General features: G+C 44.0%; 1 protein-coding gene across 2 annotated transcripts in view; it reads left to right on the top strand.

Moving 5' to 3' along the window:
• Adgra3 (adhesion G protein-coupled receptor A3) overlaps positions 1 to 19385 on the top strand; it is a 101785-nt gene that overhangs the window by 55852 nt on the left and 26548 nt on the right. For both annotated transcript variants that reach the window (XM_051165391.1, XM_051165392.1), the window contains 4 exons: positions 2039 to 2240; positions 2990 to 3145; positions 11292 to 11453; positions 13980 to 14183. In XM_051165391.1, the coding sequence (XP_051021348.1) occupies positions 2039 to 2240; positions 2990 to 3145; positions 11292 to 11453; positions 13980 to 14183 (724 nt within the window). The remainder of the gene's footprint in view (positions 1 to 2038; positions 2241 to 2989; positions 3146 to 11291; positions 11454 to 13979; positions 14184 to 19385) is intronic.

The following is a 19385-nucleotide window of genomic DNA, read 5'->3' as shown; positions in this document are numbered from 1 at the left end:
AGATCTGCCAGCCTCTGCTTCCGGCCAGTGTGCGGCCACCACCTGGGTAGGTTTTCTAGTCTTAAAAGTCACTTAGCTATAGATATCATCAAGAAGAGAGACACAGGCCTACTTTTGTCTCCCCATTAAGTAGTCCTCTAAATTGAGTCAGAAGGAGTTTGCGAAAGGAACATCGTTTCCTAGGTTGAAACAGCTTTTGGGATCCAGTGGGTTCCAGGGCACTTTTAGCAGCTGCTGAGTCAGCTGTGAACCTTTTGGAAGAATTAGGGCCTGTGGGAGTTGACAGTGTTCCCTTAGACTTTCTTTACTTTGAAAGTTGCTGTAACACATCTTTCCTTTGTGTTCAGAGGCTTTTAATAATGAATTCTTAGTGTACATTGCTTTTAAAATTTAGTACAAGATTATTTAGTAGTAGGGTTGTATTGTTTCTGGTGGGGGGTGGGGTATTGCTACCTCTTGGCTGTAGCCCCTGCAGTTACAGAGTAAGAAAGACTTTTAGTGTCTATCTTCCCAGGCTATGGGACACTGCAGCAGTAACATCTTTCAGTCACTGTGTTCTGCGTTTCTGTTTTTACTGCTGTTTTAAAACAATTTGTGTGTGTGTAATTCAGCATGCTTCATTGCCGCTGGGTCCTTCATGCGCATTGAACACTGTGCTTCTATGAGTACTTAAAAGTGTGATGCGCAGCATTTGTTAATTTTGTGACATTCAGCATCTTTAATGGAGTAATCATAATATGTTTTCCATTTATGTTTGATTTTTGTCTTTTGTTCAGTTTCTGAGTGGCTTGTGTGTTTAATTGGTTAATGAATTATTTATCTTCTGACACTCCTTAAGGTATCACAACATTAAAGCCCTGCTGCATTAGTGACGTTCGTATTGTGTTGCTTGATTTGTTTATGCAGTTTTTTGATTATGGTTCCGGTTTTGATATGATTGATCTGTCTCAGTAGCTCCACTGCTGTGCATCGGGTATAATTTGTATTAAGGATGCACAGCTTCATTTTCGATTTTAGAAAATAGAGTTCAAATACCAAAGGTTTCTCTCAGCTCTGAGGGGGGACGTGCTGCAGCAGCATGTTTGAGCAGCTCAGGGTAGAACAACTTGTCCCGGAGAAATTCTGTGGACACCGATGAGGTGTTCAGGGATTCCCTGCACGGTCTCCCCTGTAAGGCTTCGTATAGACATAGCCGGATTTTAAAGGCAAATGATGCAGGCAGGTTCTGGAAGAATTCATCGGTGGGCTTCACACATGTGTTCCTGCCAAGGAACACTCTATGGGGACTCAGCACGCAGGGCTGCTGTTGCAGGCTAGCCTTTTAGGTTCTCTCTGTTTCGCACAGCCCAAACCTTGCAGACTACAGGAGGAAGCAGCTCTTTAGCTAAGCCTGCAGTGCAGGCACAGCCAGTTACAGTCGCAGGAACCCACCCCACCCCTACCCCCCCCCCCCCCCTCCCCCAGCTCCCACACAGCCACTGTGCGGGTCAGTTGTGCAAACAGGGTTTTCTCAGGATGGCACTAAAAGACCCGCTGTGGCATCTTTACACTTCATGGTTCCTGGCCCTACTTGTAAAAAGGCCAAATTCTGCTTTTATTGAGCAAAAATCTTCTCTCATGTTGTATTTGTTATTTAATGCCAAAGATATAATAACACTTATTAAACAAATGTAAGCTGAAAGTGCCAATTTCAATATTTTGGGGGTTTGATATAATTTCCTTGAACATTTGTAGCATTTAGATTTTAGATTTTCGTTTTAGAAAAATTATCTTGTTGTCTTATGCTGTCAAAATATTCTCAGATAATAGACTGGATAAATGCATCCATAGTAACTTTTAAAACAGTATTGTGATCTTTACTCTCCCAGTGTGTGTGTGTGTGTGTGTGTGTGTGTGTGTGTGAGAGAGAGAGAGAGAGAGAGAGAGAGATTTTTCTCTGTTACCATTATTAACCCTTGCTTTTTTCTGTTCCATCACCGTGTTTATTAACCTCTGCCATTCTAGGTTTTCTTAGACTGTCTTGTTTCTACCTGTATAGATGGCCCAGGACTCTGGCGGGCATCACAGCGTATCTTCAGTGTACCCGGAACACGCACGGCAGTGGGATCTACCCTGGAAACTCACAGGACGAAAGGAAGGCTTGGCGCAGATGTGACAGAGGTGGCTTTTGGGCAGATGATGATTATTCTCGCTGCCAGTATGCAAATGATGTCACTAGAGTTCTGTATATGTTTAATCAGGTAACTATAGGGCATTCTCATTCACCTGGGTTATGGATGAAATAGGGTATTTTTTAAATGTCAAACAAAGGGTAAGTAGTGTTGGGTGTAAATTCTTTGATATTTTTGGGACCAGGTGCTCCTGATCCCATCTTTTCCCATTACAGCTTTACCAGTCAGAGTCCCAGACTTCCTAGGATTCTGATTATATATTTCCATAACCCTTTAGTCAGAAGGGATCCCTGAGAGTTCTCGACTGACTCTCACTGTTGCTGTTTCGTCATTAACCATGTCTCACGAGATGTGGGGTCTGCGTTTTTCTGCTCCCCAGTACCATCTTAGTTCAGTGCAGCAGTTGTTGCTGTCAGTGTCAGGTTAGCAAATGCAAAACACTTCTGGCAGGTGCATGGCCACAGAGATCAGTAGGACATGTAGGAGGTGTTGCCACCACTCCCAGCTGGGGAGCTGGGAGCCACTTTCCTGAGCAAGTGGGAGACAGGTTTATGTAGAATCTGGATAGAGCCATGTTTTCACTTTAGGTATTACTTTATTTCTCTCTGAGATTAATTTATCTCCCCCTCCAACACCTCCAGTAGAGTTTTTTTTGGTTTTTTTTTTTTTTTTTTTTTTTTTTTTTTTTATTAAAGTCCAACTTTCTTGGGTTTGAAAAACCATTTGATAAGTTTTGATTCCTTGGTAAATTTTGAAGGCAGTTAACGATGTCAGTGTCCTTAGTCCTTTTGTAAAGTGCTGTTTACCTTTTCCCATAGATGCCCCTCAATCTAACAAACGCCGTCGCTACAGCCCGTCAGCTTCTGGCTTACACTGTGGAGGCAGCCAACTTTTCTGACAAAATGGACGTTATATTTGTGGCTGAAATGATAGAAAAGTTTGGAAGATTTACCAAAGAGGAAAAATCAAAAGAGGTAACGTTTGTTCAGACTTGCAAGACTTGCGGCATAAATTTCAGCCAACGGTAACCTCTAGTGGGATAGACCAGAGTGCTTATATTTAAAGCTGATTTCTGTGAACTCCATGCACTTTGTGATTTCTAAACGTAACACTGAGAAACTTGTGCTCCAGTAGTGATGGGGCCCTTTGTATCTGGGAGATGGAGGTGAGCGCTTAGTTCTTGAACACCTGGACGCCATGAGTAGCAGAGGTAGGTGCAGTGAGAAAGCAGCCTCTGCCATCTTGTGTGTGAGCCATCTGCTTCCTGTAGCCTCTGGAATGCCCATTGTCTACACAGACAGGTGCTGCTGTTGTTTTAGTCACCTGCACCTTGTTGCAAACTGCCCCGTTACTTTCAGTATGTAACAGAAATGAGAGGCTTCCGCGGAGCTTTGTGTACATACATGAAACGCCACAGCACCTGTACGCACAACTTACATGTGTGAGTTAAAGAAGTTAGTGATTTTTGAGGTGTGTATTTAAATAGGGCGTGTTAAAACTATACTATATTTGCTAACATGGTATTCCTTAAGTGGCAAAAAAAATTGACAACCTCAGGTTTCATAGCAGCGAATAAAAGAAAATTATTTAAGTCTTGAGGCAAAGGCAATGTGTGCTTAAGCTGTGGTTTGGGGCTCTTTAAGAACTTTGTATACTGTTTCTCATGCGATGTAACCACTTGACTGAGATGGATTTAAAGATGAGTTAGGCTAGGGTTGAGCTGAACATAGGTAGTGGGTGTCCTTACAAAGGACTGTGTTCTGCAGTGCCACAGTCACTTTCAGCCTTGTTCTAGTTTGGACAGCAGGGAACCTGCTAGCTAAATGGCGCCAGTATATTTCTTTGTGTGGGACATCACAGATTCAACGCTGGTAGTGTTTTAGGTAACTAATATACCCTCTTTCTCTACATCATTTAACCGAGGATTTTCTTTCCATTTTTAGACTATTCCAGTCTTGCATGTTGCTAGTAAGTTAGTAACTACAGCCCTTTTGGCGTTTACTTGATAGGGAGTAGTTAATGAGGGAGGGAAAATGGTTTGTGTATATAAATGGAACTCGGGTAATGGGCGACTTCACTGGGGAGCGAGACTGATTCAGCGCTGTTGTGTGAACTCATGGACCCTGGTTTGCAGACAAACCGCCCTATGCTTTTGACAACAGCCACTTCCCTGGGGGCAGTTTTGTTAGCCCTGGCAGAAGCTGCTTGGACTCTGACTGGCGCTGTTCCCCTCCGCTGTTGCTGATAATGACAGGGTAGCTGCCCGCAGCATTGCTATTGCATTCTGAAAGTGGAGTGCTTCAAGTCAGCAGAATAATTACAGTGACATTTGGAATATGAGCTCCGAAACATTATAGCGTGTGTATTTCTCCTGTGCTGGAGTGGAATGGGAGAACTGCTTTTCAGTTCTCAACTTGTAACGAGCAGCATGGAGGCCAGTGAGATGGCTCAACAGGTTAAAATGCTTGCAGTGCAAGCCTGGCTGATAACTGGAACCCCTGTAAAGGTAGAAGGAGAGAGAAACAGTGTCTTCTGCGCGTGTGCGCGCACACACACACACACACACACACACACACACACACACGGGCATGCACGCACCTATACTCACACATAGTGTACACAAACAGCAACAGTAACAAATATAACCTTTATTCTTTTAAACAAGAGTAGTGTGGAACTGTTGCCTGGTGCTTGTGATGCCTCCGTGTCTTGGCACCTTGTTGGCTTACTACTTAGTGGTTACCATGAGCTCTTTTCATTTCTAAAATTAGGATGATATTAGTCCTGTTTTAGCTTACCGAGTTTCTATACTCAAGTAAATTTTTCAGAGAGATGATGTTCCATGGTAGTTTTGAAGAGCCTGGGTCATCTCCGAAGGTATTTATTTACTGTACAGTATTGTGGGTCTGTCCCATGGCCTTGTGTGTTGTACCTCTGCGATCCATTGCAGTCTAAGGAGGCCCTTTACAAATACTTGCAGGAGTGTCAGCTGCTTCTCTGAACATTAGTTGGAGGATATTCTTTGTAACTTTCTGCTTAATACAGTAAAGTTTACAGCTTTCATCAAAAAGACGTGATGCCAACTTATTAAAAATCAAAAGAAAAATAGGCTTTGTGATTGAATCCTGAAAGTATAAATGTATTCCCTCTGATGCGGTGACTGTCATCCTGTGTGATCCTTTGGGAACCGTAGGCTTTGCTTTTTACTGGTTATTAGTGTAATAAATAGAAATCGTGGGGTTTAAGGACTGTATTTTAAGTTAATCACCACTGCATTAGATTATGCTAAGATACCCTGAGATGCACACGCAGAAGATAGACAAGTAGTTTAATGAATTTCTCAATTATGCTCAGCAAGGTCTTTGCAGTGGGTGTACCCCATGCTCCTGTGAATGGCTGGCATAGGCTGAGGCGATTACTTTTTAAACCATGGTTGATTTCAGCCAGTGCAAGCCTGGAGCATTGTGCCAGGATAGCTACTGAAAGACACTGCCCTGACAGACCTAAATGGTATATTTAGTGCCAGAGAGAGGCAGCTAAAGGTGTCCGTCTGGGTGTAACTGTGTACTCTGTATTTAATAGAGGAACCTTTTCTTAAGAAGCCAATACTTAATGTGTGTGGTGATGAGAAGGCTCATGAAGAGCAGGTTTGCTTTTGCCTCAGAGTCCTCTTGCTATGTTCCAGTGGCCTGTGTGTGAGCAGAAAGCTCCCATGAGTACACTCAGCACATTTATATCTACACATTTATATTTGTGCGCATACACTTGTGTTAGTGTGATCCACCTCCATTCCGTTCGTTTCAAGTCTTCTCCACTTTTTCCCCACTTAGGCTTAACTGCCAGGCTTTGTTCATGAAGGTTTTCAAAGACCCAGTGCAGGGTAGTGTGAGCCTCCTGGAGAAGTCACCTGCTGGGTTTGCCAGCACAGATTGCTCTCCTTGACGCTGCCCTGGCCTAGGGTAGGTTCTAGGAATCTGCTGCAAGACTTCTTCTTCAGCAGAGCCTCTGAGAACTGTCGCCGACTTTTCATCTTTTACATTATTACTGTTCATTTGAATATTTTCCCTTTGGGATTAGGCTCCTGTGAACATTTTATTAGAAAATTTCAGGAGTGTTGAGAATATTATCGTTAACTCCTGTCTTATCTTCTCAGCTAACTGGGACAGTTTTCTGCCATCAATCTGATTTATTTAGCTTGTGCATCTAGTTTTCTCTCCCACTTCTTTTTTCCTAGCTTCCTTCCCTCCCTCAGTGATGGAATATTTCAAAGCTGACTTTACTTGCTATATTTACACATCATTTTTCTAAAATAAGAAGAATTTTAGGACTGTTTTAGTGGGTGATGGAACCATGGTAGCATGGTCATCCCTCTGTCCCCCCCAGTAAAGAATAAAATGTAATAAAAATAAAAGAACTTTAAAGTGAGTATAAAAAGGCCTGGGGATGTCGCTCACTCAAAAAGATGCTTGCCGTTGTAAGCATGGGGACCTGAGTTCTGTCCCTAGAAACTATGGTCTCTTTTGGTTTGGTTTTTGTTTTTTAGCCTAATGGGTGCTTATAATCCTAGTATTTTGGAGGCTGAGGTACATGAGGTCCCTGGGGCTTGCTTGTTAGTAGACCTTAGCCTGCTTGGTTAGAGATCCTATCTCTAAATGACAGCAACAGTATTGATAAACAACGTAAAAGTTAGTCGACTGTTCCTAACGGACAGTACCTGTGGTTGAGCCCTGGCTTCCATCTCTCGTGTGCACGTGCACACATACACACGCACGTGTACACACACACAATGTCACCAGAGAGTTTTTACTGCTACCAGACATGTGGTCTATGTTCTGTCATGCATGTGCCTGGTTGGTTCAGGTGTGTGTGTGTGTGTCTGTCTGTCTGAACAGGACCTGATTCTTCTGACCCTTTCATAACTGGAGCGGCCTACAGGGAAGGAGGCCAAGGAGAAACTCTATGCTTTTTAAACACAGGCTTTAGTTTTGTTTGACTTTTTGTTTTTTTGTTACCTGCATGTGAGATTTCAAGTATACTCCTGATCTACTGTAACTTTCCCTGCCACTGTGACAGACTCTGAACTCTTTCCCTAACTGAGTGACAAAAGCATGGGGCGCTCTGTGATTATCTGCTGTGAGGACTGTTTGTGACCCTTTTTTTTTTTTTTTTTTTGAGTGCTTAGCCATTCGGTATAGAATAATGAGAACAATGACTCGTTCTCCATGAAAGCTGCCACTATCTCCTTGTAGGTAACTTTCTCCTTTACAGTGCTTAGCATGGGTTCTTTATGATCCTGGCATTGTCTGGAGGGCCAGAGCATTTTGCTCACATCATAATCATAGGTTTCAGGAGGAGTGACAAGTCTATTAGGCTTCATGGTCAGATCTTTACAAAGTCCATGTGTTTAATTCTGCGAAAAATACAAAACACATTACATTGTAACCATGCTATTCTGTAGTGGCTCATGTTTGTGCATTAGCCTTACATGCAATCAGTGCTTGTCTGTGTCATCTCTGAAGTTTTCATAACCAAAAGCAGTTCAGTTCTGGTGGTCACTGAGCGTGTCTGAGGACTTCATCACACTGCCTGTTACGACTTTGCGTAGAGTCCTGAAGTGACAGCAAGCCAGAGTAGGAGACTAATTAAAAGCATCGTTCCAGGTATTTGGAATCTGCATTTAAGTTCGTTAGTCCATTCATGTAACAGTCTGATTTGATCTGATTGACACGTACAGAATACGGTGTAGCCAGAGTCAGGAGCCATCTTCATATACTGGAAAGTAAGGGCCGTCTCCACCACAGCACCTGTTGTCAGAAGGGAAGGGTAGGGTGTGGGTATTCTCATGTTGCACATGAAATCAAATGAGTGAAATTCTACAAATTCACGGTGGCTGCCGTTGCTCCTTCTCCTGTCTCTTCCTTTCCTCCTCCCTTCCTCCTTTTCTTCTTTCTTCTGCTTCCCTCCCCCTCCTTCCTTGTTTCCTGTTCCTAATCTCCCTCTTGTTCTTATTCCTCTTCCTCTTGTTCCTCCCCTCCTCTCTCCTTTTCCTCTTCCCTCTGCCACGTCCCCCCTGTCCTTAGTCTTCATTTTCATTTTGACATGCAGTCTCACCCTGTTCCCAGGTTGGTCTTCCCACCTCAGACACAAGACTCCTCCACCTCAGCCATCCACGTGCTTGTCAGCTTGGAGCTGTACACTGCCATGCCTGCCTAGTTCCTCCTAATTATTCTGTCAGTTGATCCTGCTACTGCCTCCTGTTTGGGAGAACTAGTCCCCGAGGACGTGGGAGTCCGGCGAAATGGAATGTTTTGATTGTATTTCATTACTCTCTGTCACATTTTTACTCTGTGTAGTCTGTCATTGTAGTGATCTCAATGGGAATCACATTTTAAGATGAGAATTGCATACTTGTTTTCTGTCTGTGCTATAAGCTTGGAAATGGAGCGTGTGTACTTCTTCCAGTGCTCAGGGCAGTGAGTCACGGTCAGTCAATGTTTATTCAGTGATACTGTAAGTGGACATCACTGATGGACATTGAACCATGGAGTAAAGGACCACTAATGACCATTGCCAGGTCTACTTAGTCTTGCCTGGGTCCTAAGGTATGTATGTGAGCTGTCCACATGGCAGTGCTCTGACTGCAGGGAATTAAAGCTGAGATGCAGCTCTGATGTCCAGTGGTACGGGTAGGTCAGAGCTAGGGAATTTTTAATCATTAAAGCCAGATGTATAGTTGAGGCACTAAGTCTTTGGGTCTGAAATAGATACGCAAAGCTTATCCAACCTTCTTTTTTATCAGTTGAAGAAAAGCATTTGTTGTGCATGAGGAGACACTCATGCAAGAGGCACACAGAGAAAAAGAAGGGGACTCAGAGGCTGAAGACTCCAGTCTCTTCTGGAGGTCTAAGAGTTTTATGGCCTCTGAGGAGTTTTCTCCCCTAATTTAGGATTGGTCAGTTCGAAGAAAGTTGAGGTGGTCGATTGGCCCAGAACTGTTTTGTGACATAACCTGAGTAGTCCTTGAATTTGTTGAGCCAGTCCCTCAGCAGGGGCTGAGACAGAAGCATACGAAGACAGCTGTTCTCTGAATTCAGGAGGGTGAGGAAGAAGCTGGCCATCTCGGAAGCTTGCCCCCTCTATTACCTAGCCATGGCCCCTCTCCCTATCTGTCTGCATAACGAGGAATCTGTCTAACTCCTTGTCTCTCATTCTCCCCTCTCAGAGATCACCCTAACTGGTGCTCAGGCTTTTGGGGTGGGGGTGAAGATAGCTCTTAGCTGCTTCAAGCTAGCAAAGGGTCAAAGATGGATGAGCAGCAGTCAAGTGCCTCAGAGGAGGATCTGTTAAGGGAGTCATGGTAAAACTTCACCAGTGTCGATGGTCCAGAGTGCATGGCAGCCATTGCTGATGGAGTGGGTCTGTAAGGAACCTGTCGTGTAAGTCCGGTAGCGTCTTACCGAGTTGGTGCTTCCCCAAAAGCAATCTGAGATGAGCCCCAACACTGACTCAGCCCAGGGGTCTTGATTGGGTTCGTTTTCTCTTCCAGTTAAAGATTAAAAGGCAGGAAAAATCTGAAGTGCAAAGTCCTCTCTTTGGGCCCCATCTAGTACAAAGATTTCTGTTTTAGAAAACAGGTCTGCTTTAGGGATTGAAATGGTTATTGAGTTTTCCTTTTTTTTTTTTTTTTTTTTAACCAATAAAATAATGGAAGAAGCCAGCATGGTTTGTGTGCTTGTCATAGGCCAGGATTGGTTTCAGGAGCCTGGTATTTTGTTATGTGCTGATCACCGACAAGGCGCAGGGCTGTACTTGCCTCATTTCCAATAAAGGGACCTCAGGGTTAGAGAGGCGCCTGTCTGAGCTAGGCAGTGAGAGTGCTGTGGTCACCTGTGCACTTCCTGAGATTGCTTTGACCTGTGGTCGTAGAGCAGCTGTCTGGTGGATTTCCGTTGACCTATTTTCTTTGTCAAATGGACCATGGTAGGGTGGGCTGGACTTTTTCCTAAACCTCCACAGCCTTCTTATTTACACATCTTGCGCAGAGTATTGGATGCAGAGCAGGGTTGAGGGCCTTAGCTGGGATCTTCTGGGATGATCAAAAGCCATCTGCTAAAACAGCCCTGGCTTTCTGGCTTGGCATTGCAGCTTAACACCTTTGAAGCTTGCTTTGTGGTATGAGGACCAGCCAGCTTGCAAAGCCTTGCTCCAGCTTCTGCAATGTGGAATGTTTTTGTTTTGGGTTTTTTTTTTTTTTTTTTTTTTTCCTATCCTTTGCCAAGACCTCTCCTTCATAAACATTTGATGCTGTTGCTCTTGAGAACTCCCTTGACTTGGGTGGGTCTTCGTAGTCAACAGGCTGCCCAATGCATTATACTGTGGTACCTTGACTGCAGTAACTAGGTTCAAGTGACTGGTCCCTGCTGTTGCCTTCTGCTGATACCTACAAGGTGCAAGTGAGCAGGTAACAGCAGAGTAAATGAAGTGAGCAACAGAGAAGTGAGCGCGTCCTAGGATCGTTTGTTGCGTGGCATTGGGTTGCCCAGTGCCCTTTGAGTTGAGATCCGTGAGGAGTTCATTCACGATGGGGGGCGGGGGGCAGGGATCATGCATGTACATGTTTGAGACTGAGCACACAGTAGTTCCGGTGCTCAGAGTGGTGAGTGTGGCTGTATTTTGAACCTGCCAGGAGATGGAGGAGCTATTGTACATAGTGTATATAATTAACAAGAGTTTAAGCTAATACACAAGAAGTGTTCATAACGGCTTTCTAGATGATGGGCTGAAGTCTGTCTGTGGCAATGTGTCACATTCTCATCCTTAATGAATCTAATTGCCTTTCTTTTCCTCTGAGATGCTGCACAGCAGTCTTGTCACTGGTGATGTAGTGGCTACTTAAGTACTGTTTTGAGCTAAATATTACCAAGTGACCACAATTGAACGTCCTGTTCGTATCTAAGGGCTTTAATGAGAAACAAGTATGCTCTTCCTATAGGAGATTTAGACAGAGGCTAATGTCATCCTTTAAAGGTTGTTTTTCTTTTTTTTTTAAAGTTTTTGGGTCTATCCAACAGCTCGTCCTGGCTGTTAACATCTTTCTCTTCTCTCCGGTCTGCTCCACAGCTCGGTGATGTGATGGTTGATGTGGCCAGCAACATCATGTTGGCTGATGAGCGGGTCCTGTGGCTGGCGCAGAGGGAAGCCAAGGCGTGCAGTCGAATTGTCCAGTGCCTGCAGCGCATTGCTACACATCGCCTGGCCAGCGGGGCTCACGTGTACTCCACAGTAAGTGCTGCGTTATCATAGGCCCGCAGGAGGGTTTGAGACTGGCCACTCCAGCCTCGTGAGAAGGGGCCTCACACCCTGTCATGGTGTCGCTGACTCTTGTTACTGCATACAGATAAGCACAGAATGTCCTTCTCTGACACAATTTGAGAAGTTAATTTTGCGTCTGAGTAATTTATTTTCTCAGTAACTAGAAGATACTTTTGCATTATGTAAATCTGAATGGCTGTCACTGTCTAATCCACTGAAATAAATTCTGCTACAAAAATAAGAAATGATTGTATGGCTCTGCTGGCATGCTACCCACTGCCCATCCAAGGTAGTACTCAGTTCTGAGACCTGAAGGATGTTTTGGGAGAATCTCTGATATCTCACCCAGGGCTTGATCTTAAATAAAGGCCTGGGCCGCCTTCCAGCACTTGGAAATCTGTTGGTAAAATATAATAATCTCTCAGTTAAACAGTATTAAATTATGTTCATGCTAAGTCGAACTCATACATTTCTTTGTGTACTGCTAATGTGTGGTCTAAAAATGTAATAATAGATGCGTTGTTCTTTGGCTATCATATTCACATTGGATTAGTGGTTTTCAGGCCCTGACTATCACTGTGAAGCTGCGTGCTCTACAGCTTGACCTGTGATTCTATGTAAATACAGAGTAACTGTTTTCTTTTTCTTTTCCTGAGGCTATTTTGGTCACTTGTGCATTATTGTACCATTAGCTTGTTTAAGATTAGGATTTCTTTCCCAAATAATTATTAAATTAGAGGCCTAATGTAGCTGCTGACTCCTAGCCAAGTTGATGATAGCTTTGCTCGTAGATGCATGGCCTGACTTGAGACTGACTTGTCATTCAGTAGTCTCCCCAACTTTTTATACCCAGTCCCATCTTACAGCCCGACTTACCACTCAGCTGTACCCCACAGGTCCGTCTTCCAGGGAAGGGCACGATGAAAGTGACGGTGCATGAAGTGAAGGCCATTTCAGCATGTAAGACAGGCTCCTGGAGTTACACATCTGTTTGCACAGCTGCTTCCCTTATCTCTAGAACGTATTCTAAGAGCCCAGTTCGTGCCTGAAGCCGTGGATAGTCGGGAGCTCTGCATATGCCACTTTATCTTCTGTGTTCATCCCTGCCAAGCTCAGCTTATAAATCAGGCCCAGTAAGAGATTGCTAATAGTAGTTCCACCTAATAGTAAAGTGGAGCAATTATAACAGTGAAGAAAGTTAGTTATGACTTATGAGTTGCGCTCATTTCTGGAAATTTTCATTTAGTACTATAGGATCATGGTTGACCACCGGTGTCTGAACCTGGAGGAAGTAAACTAGGAATCGAGGTTGGGGTGGGGTGGGGTGGGGTGGGGTCGCTGTGATAAGTAAAGACGGCAGGTGAAGAAGGATGTGAAGATGGGCTCTTCTTCAGAAGGACAGCTTTGTTTCCCCCAGGGATGTCTCATGCTCCAGCTGTGGTCGGTGTGACATTTCCGAAACCATGCTGAACTTGGTGCGCTGGGATCCAGCAATAATTTGGAGTGTGTGTTGTTAGTTTCCATATCTAATGAATGCTGATCTCACAGAGCTAGTGTATGAAGCGAAAGCCAACACACACGTGACCGTCCTAACTGCAGTTTAGTCACCACGGTGTCCTTCAATGTACAGTGAATCCTGCCCCCTTGGCAGGTTGGAAAGTGAAACTTGTCACCTGTTCTCTTCCTGTGTCTTCCTTGCTATGGGTGGTGAGTGGGAGAGATGCTTGCTGGGGGTTCTCCAGGCTACAGACATGGATTGACAAGTTGTACTTCTTAGTGATCCCCTGAGTTCAGGTCACTTTGAATTCCTTTAAAGCTGGAGAGTCGGCAGGTGCCATCTGTTTCTGGCAATTATCCTGACCTAATTTACTTAACTCTGTTTATTTCCTACCATTTAAATCAGCATCTGCCTTACTTTTCTAGGGGAAAAAACTCAGCTGTAGAATGAGTCTGCAGATTTTTTCGCCCCCTGGAAATCCTGTTCAGACAGCCTGCTTGTTCTCCACATGATGAGACTGTGGGTGGTCTGAGTGTCACTAGTGTTCCCTCCACTTAATCCTGTAGTCACAGCTCATTGTCTTAAACCTTGAATTTTTAGTTTATTTGTTCTTTATAAGCTATTTTTCAAATTATTTTTACTATTTCATTTTTACCTATGTAAGGCTGAGATTTAAGCCCAGGGCTCTGTATGTGCTAGGCAAGTGCTCAATATTGAGCCACAGTGCCTGTTCTCAGGTTATTAGCTTTAAAAAATTTTTTTAATATAATTAAATATTACATCGTTACATCATTCATCCCTTCCACTGTACTCCTTCCATGCCTGCTTTCTCAAATCTTCTTTCAGAATCGCAGCCCTTTCCACTTCGTGTGTGTGTGTGTGTGTGTGTGTGTGTGTGTGTGTGTGTGTGTGTGTGTGTGTGTGTTCCTAAATACCGCTCCCCCTTTTACCCCGACATTCTAAGTCTCTCACAACTCCTGTTTGGTTTACTTTTGCAGTATTCACCCAATATTGCTCTGGAAGCTTATGTCATCAAGGCTGCTGGCTTCACAGGAATGACCTGCTCCGTGTTCCAGAAAGTAGCCTCCTCCGACCGCACAGGCCTTTCTGACTCTGGGCGAAGGGACCCAGATGGGAACCTGGACAAGCAGCTAAGCTTCAAGTGCAACGTGTCCAGCACCTTCTCAAGCCTGGCACTGAAGGTGTGGTGTGCTCTCTGTTCCTTTAAGAGTATCTGTGCTTAGATTTGCACACTCAGCCTTTGGTTTTATACCAGAATCCGTGCTTGGGGTGGGTTTGTTTTGTTTTGTTTTTGTTTTTTTAAAAAGAGGTGAGAGGCCTTGGAATATTGTGCCACTGTTTAAAAAAAAAAGAAAGAAAGAAAGAAAGAAAGAAAGCAAAACAAAAAAAGCCAATACAACTCTGACAAGGGTAGAACTAGACGGCTTCACAGGCCACACACTATTTTGCCTTCATACTGCCTTTCTCCACCTAGAAATACCAAAAAGTACTGTTTGTGTGATTGCTATGGAATAAAGGCAGATATATTAATATTATTTATCAAAATGTTTTCTTCCTTGTGAAAGTTTGCTTCTTTCAATTTTAAGATAGTAAAGCATTTCTATGGAGTATTAGCACTATTGTGGGGTTTCGGCAGCATGCCTACTGTGTGTATAGAAGCCAGGCTTGAGCTCTGAATCCAGTCATGATGTATGTCAGCATTTTTGGGAAAGAGTGCAAATATGGGACATGTGTTTTTTAAACAAATCCAAGTTTGCAGTACACATATATTTTAATAGCATTTCCTTTTTGTCTGTTGTTTTTGTTTTTTGAGCAATGAAAAGAAAAGCTTATTTATTGACTTTCAGAGCTTGCCTCGGCCACACAGAAGCAAAGAGCTCTAGAGGAGTAGCAGCGTCCAAGGGACCCACAGGCCTTTCACTTAACCCTGCTCTCTGTGGCCTCTAGTTGCAAAGAGCCTTGTTCTGTCCTTCCCTAATTGGTGTGGGAAACAGTTTTTTTAATGCCTGTGAAATAATTGATCACAGAGGTTCTGGTACCCTGAAGGCTGCTGGTACGCGTCCAGTCAGAGAATGGATAATTAGTGTACTTCCTCATAGTTCACTCTGATGCTTGCTGTTCATACGGAGAGCTACTGTGCTGAATATAGAAATAGTGTAGCCACCCAGGACAATCCAAAATGGGCGAGGACGTCTGATGATACTGTCCGTCTACTCCATACAGAGTGCTCAGAGGCCAGTTGGCCAGACTGATGTCATCTTGGTGTGATGAAAGCGCATGATGCCCCAGCACCCCACCTATCCTCTAGCATGTCTTAACCTTCCTGCACCTTTTACTGTAAAAAACCACTGAGACAGCAGCACGCAGAGCCCATGTGAGACGGGCATGTGTTTGTGAGGAGGGCTTAAAATTGTTGTTGGTGGCTTATATGATCACAGTTCGTAGAAAGGGATGGTTTTGTTTTTGTTTGGTTTTTCGAGATAGAGTTTCTCGGTGTAGCCTTGGCTATTCTGCACTCACTTTGTAGAGCAGGCTGCCTGTTGTAGAAAATTGGTTACTAATATCTACTGTTAATCCACAATTATTTTGGCAGTTATTACTCAACTGCTAACATATCAATAAAAGACACAGACGCCTGGTAGATGTTTAATAAGCCTTATTTCACCTGGGGCTGGACAAATATTAACCCCTAAACTACCTCATCATCTCCCAATCCCACATCCCATGCCATTTGCTCTAATCATTCTTATTTGGGCTACTTCCATCCAAAATAATATGGCCGCTTCTCTCCGGTCACGCCAGTCCTCAGAGTAAATTCCTCCTTCTTTATACTAACTCATGGTGGTCTCACTCCCTTTTCTCTCATACGTGTCTCTTTCCTTCCCATGATCCTTCATTCCTTCAAGCTCTGGCACCTTAGCTCTGCCTGCCTCACTTCTGCCCTGCCCAGGTTTGTAAGCCATTTTATTTAGCCAACCAGGGATAATTTTGGAGGCAAGATTACACAGCATCATTTTGGGTACATGATAGTCTGCTTATAAAAGACAGCAAGCTGACCTTGGGGAGCAAAATAGTGAACAATCAAGTACAAAGCACCAGACCGTGCTGTAGCAGCTGGCCTCAGTCTCATAGAAATCTGCCTGCTTCTGTCTTCCTGAGTGCTGGGATTATAGGTGTGTGCCACTGTACCTGGCTGGCAGAAAGGGATGGAAGCAATGCCACCCTACATTTCTTCGGTTTCACAGTCAGGCCCCTGTATCAAGAGACTGTTTCTAGCTAACAGTGAGGGTGTCAAGTAGAGACTCAGGGATCTGTACATTACAGACTGGTCTCCTTTTAAGATCATCCTGTGACTAGAGAACATGGCACTGTTTGTGTTTGTGTCGTTATTCCAATTTCATGGGTGGTTCTGGTGAAACAAGGTAGGGAAAAACATGCTCTTCATGATGTATGGTTGAATGTCAATAGTGAAAAATACACGTCAGCTTTATCACTCTAACAGAGGACTTTCCTTACACCCCCACCCCAAATGTACGCTGGGCAATTGTTTTGTTTCTTTTGTGCATATTTTAAAAGGTGTTTCTAACATGCTAACTAGACTACTTGAACTAATGAATCCAGTCATCGATTGCACCTCCCTTTAGTGTGGACACACACTTAACACGTGAGTTGAACCCTTATAAAATATGCCTTAACATAAAAGAAGGTATCTGGCTTGTTTGCTTCTTGCATATTTTGTTTCGTTTTTTGTGCATCCCTGCATGCAGTCATCCTCGTGACATTTAGAGTTTTCCCATGCAGATTCTGCTGGCTTATAGTGTGGACTCATCCTGATCAAACAGTTTTTGGTTGAAAAACATGCTGTTGAGAATATAGGGAATATACTTGAACACCTGTACATTCTAGCTGAGCAACTGTGGACTCCTGGTGTGCTTGCTGGGCCACCCAGCATGACAAGAGAGGATGACACTGCCAAATCGTTGTTCAGTCCTGTTCAGCCTCTGAGTCTTGAAGCCATTCCTTAAAGTCCTTCCTTTACCTGGGCTATTGACTACTAGACATGTGTACCACATTGCCCTGTTACGGCAGTATTGAAATGCTTTCCTGCCACCCAGCTGCTGCCCCAGCCCTTGAGTGCCACCTGGCCCTCTTGGGTTTCTGTTGGGAGCACCATGCAGATCTTTCCATAGCGAGTGGCTGGTGTTGATGCCTTCGATGTCTACGTCGTGTCCTCCAATCTACCATAGTACAAAGGTGACCTTATAGGAAAGCAAGTCTCTGATGGTGTCTGGATTTGTCCTTGGCTCTCTGGTCCCACATTGCCTGTTACTGCTTCTCCTCTGTCTAGTGAGAGCAAACTTCCCTTCGTTCATCTCCCACACTTGACCGCTGTGAGGCCAGGCACCTGCTATTTAATTCTCTTCTACTGCAATTTCCTGCCCCTCCCTACCTTTCCAGCTCCTTGATTACATGTTATATGACCCAGCCCAAGTGTCACCTCCAGTAAGTCTCAGCTAAAACTCTCTGGCCAGTCTTCCCATACCCTACCCTTGGATCCTTGGTTTCTCTCCATTATGTTCTGGTGACAGTGCCCTTTGTTTGTTGTCATGGTTATGTGTGTGGCGGCAGGGGGACCAGTATAGGGATCATATCAGGCGAGTCAGCTTCTGAAGCCTGGCTGCAGGTTAAGAGTTCCAGGTGCTAGGAATTCACTCCTGTTATGGCACCCAAAGCTTTTCTAGTATCTACCTCCCACAGTGACAGAACAAGTCCATTACCCGAAAACTACAGAGCAGTGTTAGCAGTCAGCCAGAGTTTTGAGTGAAGTACAGTGTGACTAAGGGTCTTTTTTTTTTTTCTTTTTAATTTATTCAGATTACATCTCAATTGTTATCCCATCCTTTGTATCCCCCCCCCCCATTCCTCCCTCCCTCCCACTTTAACCCTGTTCCCTGCCCTATGTCTGTGACCGAGGGGGACCTCCTCCCCCACTAAATGGTGATAGGCTATCAAGTCTCATCTTGGTAGCTTGCTTATTCTTTCTCTGAGTGCCACCAGGCCTCCCCACCATGAGGAAGTGGTCAAATATGGGGCACCAGAGTTCACATCCAACTCAGTCCTTACTCTCCACTCCATTGTGGAGAATGTCTTATCTATTGGCTAGATCTGAGAAGGGGTTCTATGTTTACTGCAAGTGTTGTCCTTGGTTGGTGCAGTAGTTTGAGCAGAACCCCTGGGCCCAGATTCGCCCATCATGATGTTCTTCTTGTAGGTTTCTAGGACCCTCTGGATTCTTCTGTTTCCCCATCTCCCATGCTTCTCTCACTTAGAATCTAAGGGTTGACATGGAGCCAGTTATCCCTGGACATCTCACATGTCTCTCATCGCAGCGCCCGGGGCTTCATCCTAGATCAAGACCTTTCCAGTTCCCATGCTGGTCATTATGCGCCTTCATACTTCCTGCCTTTCTCAAGTGCTCAGCTCTTCCCTGCTTGGAAGACATTTTACTGCTGTCCCTCTGAGGCTCTGTACAGACTGCTCCTTCACTTCCTTCTCCAGACAGAATTAGCAACTGTTAATCCCAAGGTGCTTTGTTTATTTGCTGGAATAGTTGTGAGCCCTCTGATGGTGAGTTGGTTCTCAGAGGTCACATGATGTGACTAAGAATGTGCTCTCTCACCTGCTTGAGTGTTCTTCTTCCCTATGAACCAGCTGTGTAAATGGAGACCAGTGTCTTAGCTTCTCCGATGGTCAGTTCCGTGCTGTTGATAGGGTCTCGTGAAATGGTACCACACTCAAAAGGTTTTGAAAAGATGACAGGAGGTAAATCTGTTGACATTCACAACAGTACTTTCTCAGTGTTAGCTTTATCGTTACTACATTGTGGCAGTGGACGTGACCTCTAAATTATGAGGTCATTTGATAGCAGGGACCTGATGTCTTTGGGTACCACACAGGGCCACGTGCAAAGTAATCTATTCCCTAAGAAATGTTGAATGAAATTAGCAGTTAAACTTAACTAAGAAAGTGAGTTGTAAATGAATCCTAAAAGCACCCTTCCCCACATTATCTTTAGCAAGGAGATAAGCCAGAGATGACTAGTTACAGACAAGGAAATGTGTTAGGTTAGGATGTACCCACCTTTTTACAATTACATGAGTAAGTAAGTTGGTATTTGTTGTTTTGAATTCAGTGGTTTTTTCCCTCATCTCTTGATTTTAACGTTAAAATTTTATAAATGTTAAAAAAACATTACTTAAAAATTGAATATTACTTATGGAGGAAGCCTGTATTATTTCATAAGATGCTAACGTAGATCTTTCAGGTTTGAGTTACCGTCTGTCTTGCCTCTTAGTAGTTTGCCGTGGTTGGTACTGAAAAAC

This window comes from Acomys russatus, chromosome 22 (genome assembly GCF_903995435.1).
Source record: "Acomys russatus chromosome 22, mAcoRus1.1, whole genome shotgun sequence".
Taxonomy (NCBI): Eukaryota; Metazoa; Chordata; class Mammalia; order Rodentia; family Muridae; genus Acomys; species Acomys russatus.
This window is presented reverse-complemented; position numbering and strand designations above follow the sequence as displayed.